This window comes from Sebastes fasciatus, chromosome 13, assembly GCF_043250625.1.
Source record: "Sebastes fasciatus isolate fSebFas1 chromosome 13, fSebFas1.pri, whole genome shotgun sequence".
In the NCBI taxonomy this organism is placed as follows: Eukaryota; Metazoa; Chordata; class Actinopteri; order Perciformes; family Sebastidae; genus Sebastes; species Sebastes fasciatus.
In genome coordinates this window covers 32,231,613-32,249,093 of record NC_133807.1, presented here as the reverse complement: position 1 = coordinate 32,249,093, position 17,481 = coordinate 32,231,613, and the positions used below count along the sequence as shown (strand labels likewise).

The following is a 17,481-nucleotide window of genomic DNA, read 5'->3' as shown; positions in this document are numbered from 1 at the left end:
TGTGGCTGCCACCGCCTGGGGAAATGTCACTGCGCTTGTGTGCAGAGTGTGAACACTCGCAAATAAAACATGAGTTCCCATTCTCCAAAAGAACATATAGAAATATGTCCAGTTTATTTGTATGTAATGCTTCATAAAATTGTTGTATAATTCAGTCTGCCATCAGCAGTTTGACACTACACTGTTCAGTCCCACCACATTAGTGTTACAAGCTTCTCTGTGAACGGATATTATCATAATTTGAGCAGTAATGTCATTATTTTATTAATGACACCACCACAAAGCTGCTCTCAGAATGCACCTAGAGGGACCTCCAATGGACCTTTATGACAGCCCACATGTTTGACTTGTTATAGAAGGTAAAGCACAGGTGAAATTGATCACATTAACAATGGCTCAGTTCCATTAAGTGTCCCAGCGAGCTACTCCAGTGAGCCAGGTTCTCCCCCTAAGTGGAATCCAGCTATCATGAACATTATTAAATACACCTGTGCTTTTCCTCCTCCTGACACGTCAAACTGTCTGCCTTCGAAAAAGGTCTATTGCGTAATGAGCTGCTGCCTGACGCTAATTACACACAGATTGTGAGCACAAATTGAATGAAAGGTGCACTGCAAATTTGCCCCCGCACTTTCATATGCATAAATCTGCCTCTCTCTTTGCTTTGGCGTGTCAGCTCAATGGGTACATACTACAGTGTATATATAATTCACAGCCAGGTGACACAACTCAAAATGACAGCATCAGATGCAGCCAGCGAGCGGCACACAAGGAGGGTGGGGGGGGGGTTCCAGTAAATACATTTACATTTGGACTGACGGTGGCCCGGCTCCAATGTTGGTTAATAGAAATCCTCTCCATCTCCAACACCACCTGTCACAGGCGGCGCTTGTTGGATTGCTGTTAGAATTCATCGTTGGGGTTAATGAAGCGGAAGAGACGCGCTGATTTGATGCGAATGCCAACAACATCCTATTCTGTTAGCATCGGGCTTAATTGCTACTGTCAATCATAAGTGTGTGTTTCCGTGGCAACAGCGAGGATCAATATGAGCATTGAGTAACCCAGATTCTGTATCACATGAGGAGGATGGATCTGATGAAGTATGATGTATGTGTTTAAACTGTATGGCATCGGAAACCTTCCATCCATCCTTCCATTATCTGTAACCGCTTATCCTGTTCAGGGGCGCTGGAGCTGAACCCAGCTCACATTGATATTTTGAAATGTAAACTAAAAAAAAACATCTATTTATGTAGTGTTTTATAATTGTATGCGTTTTATTTTTAATACTTATTTTAGTGTTTATTTTACTCTATTTAATTTAATCAACATTTTATTGCTGATCATTATCTCTTTTATTCTATTTCATTTTATTAAAATTGTATTATTTTTAATACTTATTTTGTGTAGTTTCATAATTTTTATTTATTTAATTTTATTGTTTTTATCTCATTTGTATTTTATTTATCTTTTATTATCTTAAATACCCATCTCTTATTGCTTTCTTATTCAATTAACTTTTATCTTGTCAATCATCTGTCCAGCACTTTGAATTGCATTTGACTTGTTTGAAAGGTGCTATATAAATAAAGTTTGATTGATTGATTGATTGATTGATTGATTGATTGGGCAAAGGCGGGGTACACCCCTGGACTGGTCTCCAGACTATCACAGGGCTGACACATAGAGACAGACAACCATTCTCGCTCACATTCACACCTACGGGACATTTAGAGTCAACAATGAACCTGCATGTCTTTTGACTGTGGGAGGGAACCTGAGAACCCGGAGAAAACCCACACTAACACGGGGAGAACATGCAAACTCCACACAGCCGTGTTTGAATCTGTGACCCTCTCGCAGCCTCATCGGAAATCTTGTCCTTCACACAATCAATTTTGTTTCAAAAACTTTGTTCCGAAGACGGAAGAAAACTGCTCTTTGGGAAAATGGAATATGCTAAATCTGTTGAATGTAAAGCAATCTCTGAGTTCTGCCTTAGATAATCTATTAGGCTTAAGTGCAGTGTTTCCAACAAGGGGTTGAGGAAAGAAAGATGGTGAAATGGTTTGTCTGCCTCTGCACTTTAGCTCTATGTGATACACACTGTCTGAGCACTTGAATGTGCTTGCTTTGAGTCTGGGACTGCCAGTTTACAGACCTCTACTTACAGTCGGTGGTTACAGTATGCCAATGAATGATGTTCAATATTTAATTAACTCCAGTTGTATCACTCATTAGTAACTGTATAAATTGTATCCTCTTTGGCAGTAATTCAATAACAAGATGAAAAAAAAAGAGGATTTGTGTTATCAGATGTTTTTTTTCTGGAAAAGGTAGGAAGTAGGACAGTCAGAGACACCTGCAGCTACCCTCGTACCACCTGTTCACCTGTTACTTCCCTTCGTTTCTGCTGCCGCTGTGACCTATTCAGCCAGATAACACTGTGCTCCACAAGTCAAAAATAACCGGCATGAAAAGAAGCCGTATAATGTGGATGCATAATCTTACAACCCGCAGCAGCAGTGAAGGAAAAAGTTTGATCTGTCCTACATTTCCATATAGTCACAAATGGATCAGTGTTCTGAGTCATGCCCTTTCCCTTCGAGACAGGTGTTCTGCATGTCCCATATTCCTAATTATATAATCGTATCCCCAAACACACACACACACACACACACACACACACACACACACACACACACACACACACACACACACAGTCCTGCTGTGCTTCCTGCCTCCCTCATGTGAACCCTCTGGGCTTCCCAATGTGGAGCACCAAAATGAGATCACGTCTCGTGTCGGGGGGGATAAGCCTCAGACAACAGAGCGAGAGCGAAACAATCAATTGCAAGGGGAGTGTCCCAATGCATGCATGTGTATAGAGACTCGTACAGGAATAGCACTGTGCAAAATTGGAATATCTATAATGTGTGCAGGTGAGAAACACATCTGTCCCGACTGAACTAGCAAAGTTTTATTCTGATTTGTAATGTTTAGGCTAAATTCTCACAACTGCCCTGAACAGCTAAAAGAGAACAACTATTTGACACCTTGTTTAACCAAGGAAAATCAACCGTGATTGGGATGCTTGTTGTGCTATGACTTACTACAAAGTTGACTGAAGTGGTCCTTTTAGCACAATGAGGGACAAATGTGTGTTCAAATTCGGGATTTCAAAGTTAATGCAATAATAACACGTTAACGATAATTCGTTTCAATGCCACTACCGCATCAACGCAATCGATCTTCCAGAGGTTGTAGTGGGCTCAGCGAGAGAGAAAGATACTGGCATCATATGAAACTAGAGAACCTAAGGAATCGGTATCAACCACTTTATACTAGCTTGTTGAGAAGGAGTCTAAATAACGCTACGAAGCACTGCGAAGTTACGCTGCGAAAGTTACCACGAGTCTCCCCTTTACAGACATGCCCACTTTATGATAATCACATGCAGTTTGGGGCAAGTCATAGTCAAGTCAGCACACTGACACACTGACAGCTGTTGTTGCCTGTTGGGCTGCAGTTTGCCATGTTATGATTGGAGCATATTGTTTTATGCTAAATGCAGTACCTGTGAGGGTTTCTGGATCAATATCTTTCATTGTTTTGTGTTGTTAATTGATTTCCAATAATAAATATATACATACATTTGCATAAATCAGCTTATATGTCCACTCCCATGTTGATAAGAAAATGAAATACTTGACAAATAAATTTGCGATTGAATATTCTAATCGATTGACAGCCCTTGTTCAACTCAAATGAAATAGATCACTGTTGAGGGTGGCTTGAGTGATGGAAACTTAACGCATCCATAGTGATTTGAGGGTGTACTCACACCTGTTTTCTACCTGTCTACTTGTGACCGTATTTTGATGCAGCTTGGTCTTTCTATTCATCTGTTATATCAATCTGACAAACACGTGTTGTATCTCCTTTGCGCTGTCTGCATTAATAAGAGGAGACATGTAATCTAGTAGATCATTATAGAGCTACATGATAATGTGCCATGTCACACGTGGTTTAGGTATGACCATTTTCTGATGTAAAAAAGAGGATGGACCTGATTCTCTGCTGTAGCACCTCCGGGGATCATGCACCGGAATAGACTGGAATGAGTTCAATTCTCTGTCGGAATTAGAAAGAAGTCTGAATTTGGAGCGCGAGGAAGAAATCTGCCTGTTCCTCAGAGAGATAGAGAGAGAGAGAGGGAGGCTTTTCTTTGTTGTTTTCTTGGAATAATGATGGAAATCGAGAGAATATAAAACAGAGGAGATGTGGGATGAAAGGCGTCAGATGAGAGAGAAACTACACGGAGACGGACCGACTGTATAATGTCACAGACAGCATACCATTAGTGTGTTTGTATTGAAACCATCTGGAGGGTTTGGACTTGTAGCATGCACGCATACTATTACATGAGAACACGCATGCACATGTACGTCTGAGGCCATGTGTGTGCATTTCCAGTGTTTGTTTAATGTGTGTGTAATTCTAAGTATGTTTTCCCCAGCTGCCGATGGAGCCGGCAAGAGGACAATGTCTGTCATGATGCAACAGGCAGCTAATCCCCTCCTTATGTAAACGCTTGACTGCTATTCAAATGACATGCAGATGGGATAGAGAGCTTAGGTTTTGGCAGGATAGTGTCATAACAAGGAATGTCTGTGGAGACAATGTGCTGTCGTACACATTTGGGTGATTAATGCTGCACTTTGCGTTTAAAAAAAGATCTCCTCCCTGGAGGGACCGGGGAGAGATTGGCAGGTGCGTGCACGTAGGTATCGGATAAAGCCTGATGACCTCATAGCCTTACAAGGTGTGGGGGCAAGAGGGGGGGATGACTAAGTGCAGATGGCTACAAGGGGAGCTGCTGGGGCAATGCAGCATGCGTATATTAACATGATGAGAAAGAACACCAGCTGAAGGAAAGAAAAAAAAAAGTGTGGAAAAAGCCCCGAGGAAAATTGAGATTGATTTTTGGGATGCCTGCAGCTTCCCCGAATAGAATCGTTCTGAGACAATGAAATGTTACAGGATATTTTTGTGGAGTCTGAATTAATTTACCGTTCATTTAGATTCATGATTCAAGATTGTTTATTCATGCATGCTTCAGTGCATTGTGCAAAAAAAGTGTAGGCAATAGAGGCAGAGTACAGGCAATATAATATATATACAGTGCATATATATATATAACACTGCGATACAAATAATGTTTCTTTTTTGTATTCTCCTCTACAGATTCTCCATTATTCCGAGGGATCCATCCATTTGAGCGAGTCCCAGCTGACGCCAAAGGAGAGATTATGAAGACGAGCTGTGTCACCCCGCATTGCAGCCCAACGAGATATGAATTCACACGGGTCCCCTGCTAATCACCATGATGACCATAAAGCTGTGACTGGCATTGTGAAGCCTTCACCCCCTTTTTTCAGCACCCAACCCTCTCAGACCCTTCTCCTCTTTGGAGATCCTTCCTACAGCGCCCCGTGTTGCTTCCCTTTCTCCTGCAAACACAACCTCCTCTCCTGCCTGTCCCGACGTTTTTCTCCTTAATAATTACAGCTTCCCCTCTTTCTAAATTCCTTTTTCAACGTGCATCATGCAGGGTGCTTCTACCACCTCCGCTCTCCTTTTTCTTATTCTCCCCTCCCTGCTATTCTTCTCCTACTTCCCCGGCATGGTAAATGGGGACTGCTGGCTCATTGAGGGGGACAAAGGCTATGTGTGGCTGGCTATCTGCAGTCAGAACCAGCCGCCGTACGAGACGATCCCCCAGCACATCAACAACACCGTCCACGACTTGAGGTTGAATGAGAACAAGCTGAAGGCTGTGCTCTTCAGCTCCATGTATCGCTTCACCAACCTGACGGACCTCAACCTCACTAAGAACGAAATCAGCTATGTCGAGGATGGAGCCTTTGCAGGACAAGCCAACCTACAGGTGAAAGGGGGAATGGATGATAAAAAAAAAAGCTTTGAACTTAACACAATAATATAGTTCACAATGCATTAGACATTAGTGTGAGTATGCAGTATACACTACAAAACAGTTAAAGTGATGTATTTAACAGTATGTTAGACCAGGCTTTAGCCTTTAAACCAGCTCTTAAAGCACTGGACAAACTACTGGTAACACTATTACAATATTACTGAAAAATACAAAAACCACGAGGTTGTACTACTAGTATAGTATGAGGTTGTACTACTAGTATAGAATGAGGTTGTACTACTAGTATAGTATGAGGTTGTACTACTAGTATAGTATGAGGTTGTACTACTAGTATAGAATGAGGTTGTACTACTAGTATAGTATGAGGTAGTACTACTAGTATAGTATGAGGTTGTACTACTAGTATAGAATGAGGTTGTACTACTAGTATAGTATGAGGTTGTACTACTAGTATAGAATGAGGTTGTACTACTAGTATAGTATGAGGTAGTACTACTAGTATAGAATGAGGTTGTACTACTAGTATAGTATGAGGTTGTACTACTAGTATAGTATGAGGTTGTACTACTAGTATAGTATGAGGTTGTACTACTAGTATAGAATGAGGTTGTACTAATAGTATAGTATGAGGTTGTACTACTAGTATAGAATGAGGTTGTACTACTAGTATAGTATGAGGTAGTACTACTAGTATAGTATGAGGTTATACTACTAGTATAGTATGAGGTTATACTACTAGTATAGTATGAGGTTGTACTACTAGTATAGAATGAGGTTGTACTACTAGTATAGTATGAGGTTGTACTACTAGTATAGAATGAGGTTGTACTACTAGTATAGTATGAGGTAGTACTACTAGTATAGTATGAGGTTGTACTACTAGTATAGAATGAGGTTGTACTACTAGTATAGTATGAGGTTGTACTACTAGTATAGAATGAGGTTGTACTACTAGTATAGTATGAGGTAGTACTACTAGTATAGTATGAGGTTGTACTACTAGTATAGAATGAGGTTGTACTACTAGTATAGTATGAGGTTGTACTACTAGTATAGTATGAGGTAGTACTACTAGTCTAGTATGAGGTTGTACTACTAGTATAGTATGAGGTAGTACTACTAGTATAGAATGAGGTTGTACTACTAGTATAGTATGAGGTTGTACTACTAGTATAGAATGAGGTTGTACTACTAGTATAGAATGAGGTTGTACTACTAGTATAGTATGAGGTTGTACTACTAGTATAGAATGAGGTTGTACTACTAGTATAGAATGAGGTTGTACTACTAGTATAGTATGAGGTAGTACTACTAGTCTAGTATGAGGTTGTACTACTAGTATAGTATGAGGTAGTACTACTAGTCTAGTATGAGGTTGTACTACTAGTATAGTATGAGGTAGTACTACTAGTATAGTATGAGGTTGTACTACTAGTATAGAATGAGGTTGTACTACTAGTATAGAATGAGGTTGTACTACTAGTATAGTATGAGGTAGTACTACTAGTCTAGTATGAGGTTGTACTACTAGTATAGTATGAGGTAGTACTACTAGTCTAGTATGAGGTTGTACTACTAGTATAGTATGAGGTAGTACTACTAGTATAGTATGAGGTTGTACTACTAGTATAGAATGAGGTTGTACTACTAGTATAGTATGAGGTTGTACTACTAGTATAGAATGAGGTAGTACTACTAGTATAGTATGAGGTTGTACTACTAGTCTAGTATGAGGTTGTACTACTAGTATAGTATGAGGTAGTACTACTAGTATAGTATGAGGTAGTACTACTAGTATAGTATGAGGTTGTACTACTAGTATAGTAGGAGGTTGTACTACTAGTATAGAATGAGGTTGTACTACTAGTATAGTATGAGCTCTCGGATACAGCCTAGGACTTTCATTTGGCGACAGCTAAGATTTAGATTTATTATGAAAAGGTACTTCAATGCTTAATTCTTGCCACTGAACTACATTTCAGTTGTATTTCTCTATGTTAGACCATAATTAAATCAATTAAATAGTATTATGAACTCTGTTCTAGAAAATGCTGCAGCATGACTGAATCTCATTAATTCAAATTGTATTATAATGAGTACAAATTATGACTAAAACTGGCCCGCAGTGTAAAAAGAAATAAAAAATGCCCAAAATGCCTACTTTTGTCTTTTCCTCAGGTTCTTCAGCTGGGCTACAACAAGTTGATGAACTTGACTGAGGGTATGATGAGAGGGCTCGGCCGCATGCAATGCCTCTTCCTCCAGCACAACCTCATCGAGGTCATTTCCAGCAATGCATTTTGGGAGTGCCCCAGCCTCAGCAGCATCGACCTGTCGTCCAACAAACTCGGCCGCATCGATCCGTCCACTTTCCAGGTTCTCAGTCGGCTGATGGTGTGTGAACTGGCGGCGAATCCGTTCCACTGCGGCTGCGATCTTTACAGCTTCATTGCCTGGTTGGAGTCCTTCAACAACGTGACGCACACCTACGACCGCCTCCAGTGTGAGACGCCGCGGGAGATGTTTGGCTACCCGTTGCTTATCGCTGCTGGTCACGCCGGTCGGAACGCCAAAAGCATTTTGTACCATCACTGCCGAGATGGAGTGATGATGCCGGGAATAACGTCCCTCCCGCCAGATCTGGACGGTCCCTCAGGGATCGGACCGGAGATGTTTGGGCCGTACCACCAGCCCACCACCTCCTCCTCATCCACTGAGCACAGCTTCATTCCCAGCATCAAGCTCCATCACGTCTCTTTGTCCTCAGCCTCTCTCCTTGTGCAGATCCCAAGGCCCTACAGCAAGATGTATATTCTAACACAATACAACCACACGTTCGTGTCTGATGTCATGAATCTGAAGAACAAGAAGGAGATGATCACCCTCAACAAGCTCAAGCCGCACACCAATTACACCTTCTGCGTAGCATCCATCCGTAACTCTCAACGTTACAACCACACCTGCCTCCAGTTTGCCACTCGGGCTCAAGACCAAGACGACATGCTCCCCACACCTTCCACCACTAGTCACTACATAATGACCATCGTGGGCTGCCTTTTCGGCATGCTCATTGTGTTAGGCATTGTCTACTATTGTCTACGCAAGAAACGGATGCACGATGAGAAGAGGAAGTCCATCTGCGTCAAGAAAACTATACTGGAAATGCGCTATGGACCGGAGGTGGCGGCAGCGGTGGCGAATGATCCGATGGCGGTCCACAAGCTTCAGGAGCAGTCCAGAGAGCATCACCAGTATCAGCACCACCACGGAGGAAAACTTCCCATGTCCGCATCCTCGAGCTTGGGAATGCTCCACTCGGCCAACACCAGTTCCTCCAGGCTTTCCTCTATCCCACAAGTGGAAAAGATGGCCACCGCCTTTTCAGAGGCCATGTCTACGAGTAAGGGAAACTACATGGATGTCAGAACTGGAGGGGCAGGGATGGAGAGGATGGGAGATGGTGGGCTAGGAGGGATGGACTTAAGGGACGACGATGGGACCGATGTCGGGGATGACTCCGATGATGACGGACACGGCTCCGCGTCAGAGATTTCCACCATCGCCATGGAGGTGGACAAGGTTAACCAGATCATTAACAACTGCATTGATGCTCTGAAACTGGATGCAGCAGCAGTTGCTGCTTCAGGGGCCTCTAATAACCCTACATCCTGCTCCAATCACACCTCCCCTCCCCCCACCAGCGCGTCCGCCCTTACTCGTGGCCTAATCCCACTCTCCCCAGGGGTGACAGAGACATGCCAAATCATGGCTCCCAACAAAATACCCCCTCCGCCTCCACTCCCTGCCTTGAACACCCCTCTCTCTGAGCGCCCGGGGATCAGTGGTGGTGGCTTCGTCATCTCTCCCCCCTACAGGCCCCCTCCGCCAGCCACCGCTGTACGTCCCATCCAGCGGCAGATGAGTGCTGACGCGGCTGTGGTTATTGTAAATGCTGTCAAGAAACAGTGCAGCACCACCTCTTGCGGCTCCATGGGTCGGGACAGGGATCGTGGAGGAGCGAGGGTGTATAGCCTGGATGTTTCTGAGCCACGGAGCCCAGATGGCTGTAATCAACAACAGCAGCAGCAGTACCCAGACCGGGCCAGTCCCGTGGGCTGTGGGGAGCCCCTAGAGAGGCTGCCTTTAGTGGGGAGTGGGAGCTGCGGTGGAGGGGGTGGTGGTGGTTGCGACAGTGGTGGTGTTGGTGCCCAACATCAGGACAGCCAGAAGCAGCACCATTACCATCAACAGCAACAAATGCAACAGCAGCAGCAGCAGCAGCAGCAGCAGCAGCAGCAGCTGGAGGTGCAGCAGGACTACCACTGCTCGGAGCACCGCCACTCCGTCCCAGCTCTGTATTATGAAGGCTCCCACCAAGGCTCCCCTGCCCAGAGGGTTTCCTTCCTGAAGCCCCTGACGCGCTCCCGCAGGGATGCAGCCTCTTACTCCCAGCTTTCGCCTGCCCGCCACCATTCCAGTTACTCCGGCTACTCCTCCAGCCCAGAGTACTCCTCGGAGAGCTCACTGCGGATCTGGGAGCGCTTTCGTCCCTACCGGAAAGGCCAGCGCGACGAGGCGTGTTATGTGACGGCCGGGAACGCCCTTAGAAAAAAGGTGCAGTTCGCTAAAGGCGAGGACCTGCATGACATCCTTGATTACTGGAAGGGGGTGTCAGCACAGCAGAAGCTGTGACTCGGGGACCAGGCAAGGGCATTGTGGGAAGAAGAGTTTTGAAGACTTTCTTTTCCTGATTGGCCCGTGGGCCAGAGAAACGATTTGAAGATCACGGGGAGAAAAATGTAGGACAAAATTTTGCCTTTGGGTTTTGTTTTTCGTTTTTTTTGGCATGCTAGGTGTATAGAATATTGTGCTAAAGCGAGGACTGTGAAACTGTGCCTGGGATATGAGAGTCATTATGGTGTTTTATTTTACACGTCATTGTAGCACCATTTCTGGATCATTCTCATTTAGTGTTTTATTTATAGCACAGGGATCAAATGCCAACCGTGTAATTTAGTACTGTTCGAGTTGATCATGTTTTGTGATCATATGGACCGTCTTTATCAGTGCCATGTTTTCATCTATGGGTAATCACAGGAGGCAAATGTGTGATCCAAGATTTTTGCTGTTTGGTGTTGGGTGCCGTGTCAATTTGCAGTGAAGTGAAGGGAGACTATGACGGACGGAGATCTGTGACAACACAGACCTTATCTCTCTTCCATGATATCATTCACGCAGCTGAAGTATTTGCATGTCAATAGCCTCTGTCACACAGACCGAAAGGAGAAATTGGAAAGAAATGAACAAATGAGAAAACGTTCAAGTGGGCTTGAAGGTCACGAGAGAGAGAGAGATTAAAGTGGCCGTAAATATTGCTGCGATTGCACCCTGATCTTTCCAAACTAACACTCGTGCATGGTTCAGTGAGTGAAGAACGTTATCCCATAGATGTCCAAGTAATGATCAGAATTGTGAGCGTAATTTGAGTACAGAGGGCAAATTAATGTTCCCTTGGTGAAGGCAATTAGATGCTACTTACCTGCACAAAAGGGGAAATTTAATGTGCAAGATGAGCCCTCACAATCCCCCTTACAAAAAGGCATGAGAGATGTGACAAGACACCAAGAGAAATTGAAAGCGTTAGAAGAAGAAATAAGGGAAGAGGATATAAATCTGTTTTTCCTGCAGCCACTGTGAATGTAAGTAGATTACAAGCAGGTTACGGTGAAATCTATTTGCGTCATTCAATGTGAGCACCACAGTACATTCCTAAATCCTTTCTCTTAACATTAAAAACGGGACGAGGCACAGAGAGGGAAAGGACACTTCTAATTACTGCCAACATGTCTGTTCTGCTCTGGAAATTATTGCTGTTGTTGTCTATTGATAACTTAATTAGCCGACTTGTGACGGGCATGTTCGCTTGCACTTTACGCCTCATGATTGTTGTGTGGCTGTGTGGTACACAGTGGTCAGTGTAAGTGGGTGTTGGCATGCCTTGTCAGATTATATTTGTATGTGCCCAAAATCGACTTTTAATTATGAATAGTTGTCATATCTTTCCCATTGGCTGGTTGTTTGAGTCTAAAACAATACTAGATTATTAATGGCATGGACAAAAATGTACAAATATCAACGATGTTCATTGTGTTTTCCCAGACATGCATCACATGATGTACCACAGTAGTGCAGTGCCTCTTGCTAACACAGCCATAATCTAATCCCCATTCTTGTATAGTATTATCCGTCCACCTGGCCTTTTCTATTGAAATGATTTTCCTAAATGAAAGTGTCGTGGCATTCTGACAAAAGGCATCCTGCTTACCCAAAGTGCTGTGTAGCCTTTGAATTTCTTTTTTTTGCATCATCAGCTATAACATCCACAATCTGAGACACCCCTACCCTTAAAATGTGAAAACTGAATCAGTGGTCCTTGCTCCACATTTTTTTTTTTTTTGTTCAGGGCTATATATTGGAGAGAAAAGAAGTTCTAGTGACAAGTTCAATTTTAGGAACATTTCTATCTCTCTTTTGATCCTCTCTTCTTTACTGTGGATGATGTTCATTTTGCCCACTACCTTCCCAGCTCCCACAGGTCCAATGGGTTATGGGTTTGGCATGAGACGTGAACATGTCCTGTCATGTTTTATTAAATGAGAAAAGTGAGAAATTGCCTTTCTCGCCAACCCAGTGTCCTACAAAAATTACATTCCCATACAACTAAACTGCATTCTCAATTATGTTTTGAGGGAAACCTTACTTCTCCCGGATCACGGTCGCAGTTTTAAACAGTTTTAATCACGTGGTTAACGTTGTAAATTGAAACAAAACAAAATATACAACAAAACTACTTTGTTAGATTTAAAGGGACTATTTGTAACTTTCAGAATTGCTGCTTAACAGCGACACCTGTGGCCGTGAAGTCAGCGAAAGTCAGCGTCGAGCTCGCGCTTGCTCGCTCTAAATATACCTGAACGAGCATCGCTCAAAACAGTGAGGCGACACACGTCAGCTAAAACCACAATATCACTCTATATTTCAGCTGCTTGGCAGTAATGTTAGCTGACCAGACGAAGGTCTCTCCATGAACATGATTTAGATCTGATCCCAGTGTTGGCTTTTCCTGCCTCACCCTCCTGCGCCCGCAGGGAGACACCGGCAACCGGAGCCTCTCCTCCGCTGCCTGCTTGCCTTCACTGACACAGCGCGCACCAACAGAGGTTTTCCTTGTCTTGTGAAGTGACGGGGCTCCACAGAGAGAGACGTAAACCGTGACACCGGCACCCGGTGTCTCCCTGCGGGCGCAGGAGGGAGACGGTAACGTTTCTGTCTGGAGGAGCTGCAGCAGTTATTTCTGCCCAAACGTCACTAGATATTCTCAGAGCTAAACTAACTCTTCTGCAGTGTGGAGTGAGCGTGCGTTCACGTCTAGAGGTGGAGCGAGTACGCAAGAACGCGCGCTCTGTCTGAGTGAAGGAGAGCAGGCAGCGGAGACGAGGCTCCGGCCACACGCGAGTGCGCACATGAGAGCGCGCATGTGTCCCGACCCGGTACATTTATACGCTTAGAAAGTTACAAATAGTCCCTTTAAGGTTGGCCAATACGAAAAGATTTTTCAAATCTTAACAGATGTTGGAAATGTGAGAGAGAACCACACATAACGACACGTTTTGTTATCTCACGCGTCAAAATACAATTCCCTCCAAACGTAATTAAGAATTAATTTTAGTTGTATGGGAACGTCATTTTTCGGAGTCAGGGCTGTTCTTGCGGGTTGGACTTATTGAGTCTGCACAACACATATCAACACTGCTTTTCTTCTTCAGTTGTTTTGTTTTTTAGCATGCACCTGACTGCTCTGAATAAATGCAGGTTGAACAGGACTGAGTATGCAAATATGAGAGGGTGGTTGTGTAATGGTGTCTCCATATTGATCTATATGTTTCTTCCTCTCATCTCTCTCTCTGTCTCCTTGGGCTTGTTTTATTAAGATGTGTGCATACAGTTGGGGTCAGAGGTCATTGCCATCGGAGGCAGTGATCTGCAGCGAGTGTTTACAAGTGAATGGACCTCACTGTCACCTTTTTAGTAATAGTTCTGGATGCACCGCCTCATCCGCCTTCTTTATATGATAAAGCACCATGTGATGAACATATACAGTCTTGGAAATGATCCCCTATTATCTGACATGAGTACGTTTCCAAAGGAACTTGTTACTGTGATGGACTGAGACCAACGAGAGGAAAGGATTTTCTTTCTTTCTTTCTTTCTTTCCCACAGAAGGAACATGGTGGGTTTTTAACTCCCCAAGATCCTCAACTGCCATAACAAGTTTACAGAAATGGACACTGAGGATAACAGCAGTAAACATCAGGATTGCTCATCGTTTTAGCTGCCATGTAACGTTCATCTATCTGACGAGATGTAATGTGACAGAAAAATCCTGATTATTACTGTTTTCATGGATGATTTTTTATTTTTATTTTATACATTTTTCTATTTTAATGAACATATTTAACACACCAATGGTGGGGGGGGGGACAGATGTATGTTCAAGTGCTCTTCTGCTCACATTTCAGTCAACAGAGAACATAATATAGTCAATGCTGGAGGGAGAAGAAGTGCCAATCGTTTCTAATGATTTAGTTTTCACCGTTATCGTTGGAGGCGATATTGTGTTTCTCATCATTAATAATTACTTGAAAGCCTGCTGCCAAAAAAGATCGTCATGTAAAAGGAAATGAAGACAAGTTCACACATAATTCTAATTTGATTATATTTACGATTCTCCAGGATTGGATCTTTTCATAAAACACTCTTAGCCAGCTCAAACACCTTACCAGCTCAATTATTAAAATCTCAAGCAAATATTTCTCTAAATATTAACCATGTACCTGTTGTTTTTTTCACCTTAAAGCCAGCAGCAAACAAAAAACCCTTCTCTTCCTTCTCATGCTGCTCATATCCTCGTTGAGCGCCTGCAGGGTGGCTCACTCAGTGATCAATGGTCCTTTTTGTAGCACCGTCCTTGTTGTTTGTCTCGGAGCCACAGGACAGCCAGACGTGAGAAAGACATCTAATGTGCTATTAATGTTTAATCCTTTTTTTTGTGTGTGGGAGAGGCTGGCTCTCTCGGTTGCTCCCCCTCCTCCCCCATCTGTGTATACCACCAGAAAAAGATGCTTTCACTTCCTAACATGTTCATCCTTTGATGCTCTCTTTATATATAAAGCCCGGCCTCCAATTAAACTGCTATCTTTAATAATGAATCGGAACCCAAAATTGATTAAATGCTTCCATTATCAAAGAGCACACTTCAGTCCTCCCTCGGCACGGTGCGCTTTTTACCCGTGTGCTCCGTCATTGAAGCAATCTCATTGCTTTTATGAGCGATCATCATCATTAATCTGAGGGGGCAATACTAATTACTAAACCTTTGCTTGATCATTCACTGGATCATCTTCATCTTATTTTACAAAAAGTTATGCCTAATTTTGTATGCGTTTTCCTACAAATGTCCAACAACACGTGTCAGTTTCCGTTCATTACATGCATACAGTCTTTTCAAAATAAACTTCCGTCTTCACAGGAAGCAACTTGGTTAGGTTTAGGCTACAAAACTACTTTGTTAGGTTTAGGAAAAGAAAATTTAAAGGACCAGTGCGTAACAGTTAAGGGGATCTATTGGCAGAAATGGAATATAATATTAATAGGTATGTTTTCTTTAGTGTGTAATCAACCTGTCGTTCATATCTGTTTATCTGAGTCCGCTATGTTGCACCGCCATGTTTCTACAGTAGCCCAGAACGGACAACCAAACTCTGTTAACTTTTCCTGCTTGGGCCGGAGTCGATAACGTTATTCACTTCTGTCGCCGCCGCTCTCTCTCTCTTGCTTCACCACTCATTTCCCACATACACTCTATAAGCACTGGCTCTGCTCCAAATAACTTGTTACACAACGACCGTCTTTAGAGACGGACATTCCTGTTTTTGCGTCGACGACTTGCGTCCTACACACCGTTCCTTTAAGTACGGAAGTTATACGTGACAAATAAATTATCTTCTGGTTTCTCACGGGGTACGAAAAACAGTTTCCTTGGCGAAAGTCTGGTGGTTTTGGACCCACCCATCCTCCTCGACCTCCTTGCATGGTGTTTGTCGCTTATACAAAACATTATAGTGCATTACTTGTTGAAGGTAGAGTATAGCTACGAGTAGTGTTTGAAAAAATCCTGATAATGCACATTATTCTTATTACCACATTACAGAAAAAAACATATGCTAAATATTAAATCATGTTTATAATAAAGTAATTTTTGAGTGGGGTAATTTGGCAGTAATTCCAAAGACATTTAAAATACTTACTAATTATCACCTAATTACCGTGAAATTTGCGGACCTTTTAAAATGAAGTGTTATGCTGAATAATTACGTTGTATAACTCCGTCGACTCGTTCACATCAACAGCAACCTTATTCTTTTCATTTCGACGTGGCATATTGGAGTGATTTTGAAACAATTTTCTTTCTCTGACCCCGTCCCCTCTCCAACACATACACACAACAAGAGTACATGGCACAAACAAAAAAAACAAAAAGAAAAGTGAGTCAGAATGAGTCACAGTCTGACTCAACTAGAATGACTGAAAGGCAGGTAATGGGCAAGGTCTTCAAAGAGAAGAGAGCAATAAAGAGAAAGCGGCTCTGGCTGAATGCAGGCCGACATCTGGGATAAAAGATGTGGAAGCACGAGAGCTCACCGTGCATGATTCAGCGTGCTGCTGCAAATCAACCATAACGCACACACATACACACACACACACGCACAGACACACACACACACACACAGACATAACAGAAGCATATTGTGGGAACAGGTCTGACAAAATATTCAGAAACTTCAGCAATTCGGACAACTTAAAGGCCGTGTAAAGGAAGAGATCTGTTTCTAAACACGTTATAAATGTTGGAAAATAATGACTTAACATGACCCCACCCGTCTTCACAGACCTGGTTTTGCAGAGACAAAACAGAAACCCGTGATAACATCACGCGTTATCTTGGTTAGCTCAGTCGGTAGAGCATGAAACCTATACTCCCAGGGTCGTGGATTTGGCCTTTCCGACTGAACGCCTCGGATGAAATGCGCCCTTCGGGGGCCACCCTGCGCTGGGGGAGAGGTCCGACGAGGAAATCCTCCCACACCGAGCCGAGTTGAATCCCCCGAGCAGACTGCGCGACGGGGGCCGTTACCGGCCTCACACCGTCCACGGGCTGAGTCTCGATCAGAAGGACTCAGGCCCTCCGAGCAACACCGGGCAAGAGCTCTTCCGTACGCCACATTTCCCCACTCGGACGGCGATTCGGCTCTGCGTTCTTCCCTCTTCGCTCGCTGCTACTGAGGGAATCCTGACAGGCTGCACCTTCCCCGCTTGTGGGTGTGGTTTCAGCCATGGATGTATGAAGAGAGGTTTGAGGTTTCACGCCCCCAGCCTCTCAGAGCAGAGAATACTGCTGA

The 17,481-nt window shown here is 43.5% G+C and overlaps 1 protein-coding gene across 3 annotated transcripts in view; it reads left to right on the top strand.

Annotated features, from left to right (window-relative positions):
• The window catches only part of elfn2b (extracellular leucine-rich repeat and fibronectin type III domain containing 2b), an 86,561-nt gene extending 69,707 nt beyond the window's left edge, over positions 1-16,854 (top strand). For 2 of the 3 annotated variants that reach the window (XM_074656965.1, XM_074656966.1), the window contains 2 exons: positions 5,251-5,953; positions 8,141-16,854. In XM_074656965.1, the coding sequence (XP_074513066.1) occupies positions 5,612-5,953; positions 8,141-10,654 (2,856 nt within the window). In that variant the 5' untranslated portion in view covers positions 5,251-5,611 and the 3' untranslated portion in view covers positions 10,655-16,854. The remainder of the gene's footprint in view (positions 1-5,250; positions 5,954-8,140) is intronic. The other variant, XR_012596819.1, reaches the window with a different exon arrangement.
• Positions 16,855-17,481: the final 627 nt, after the last annotated feature.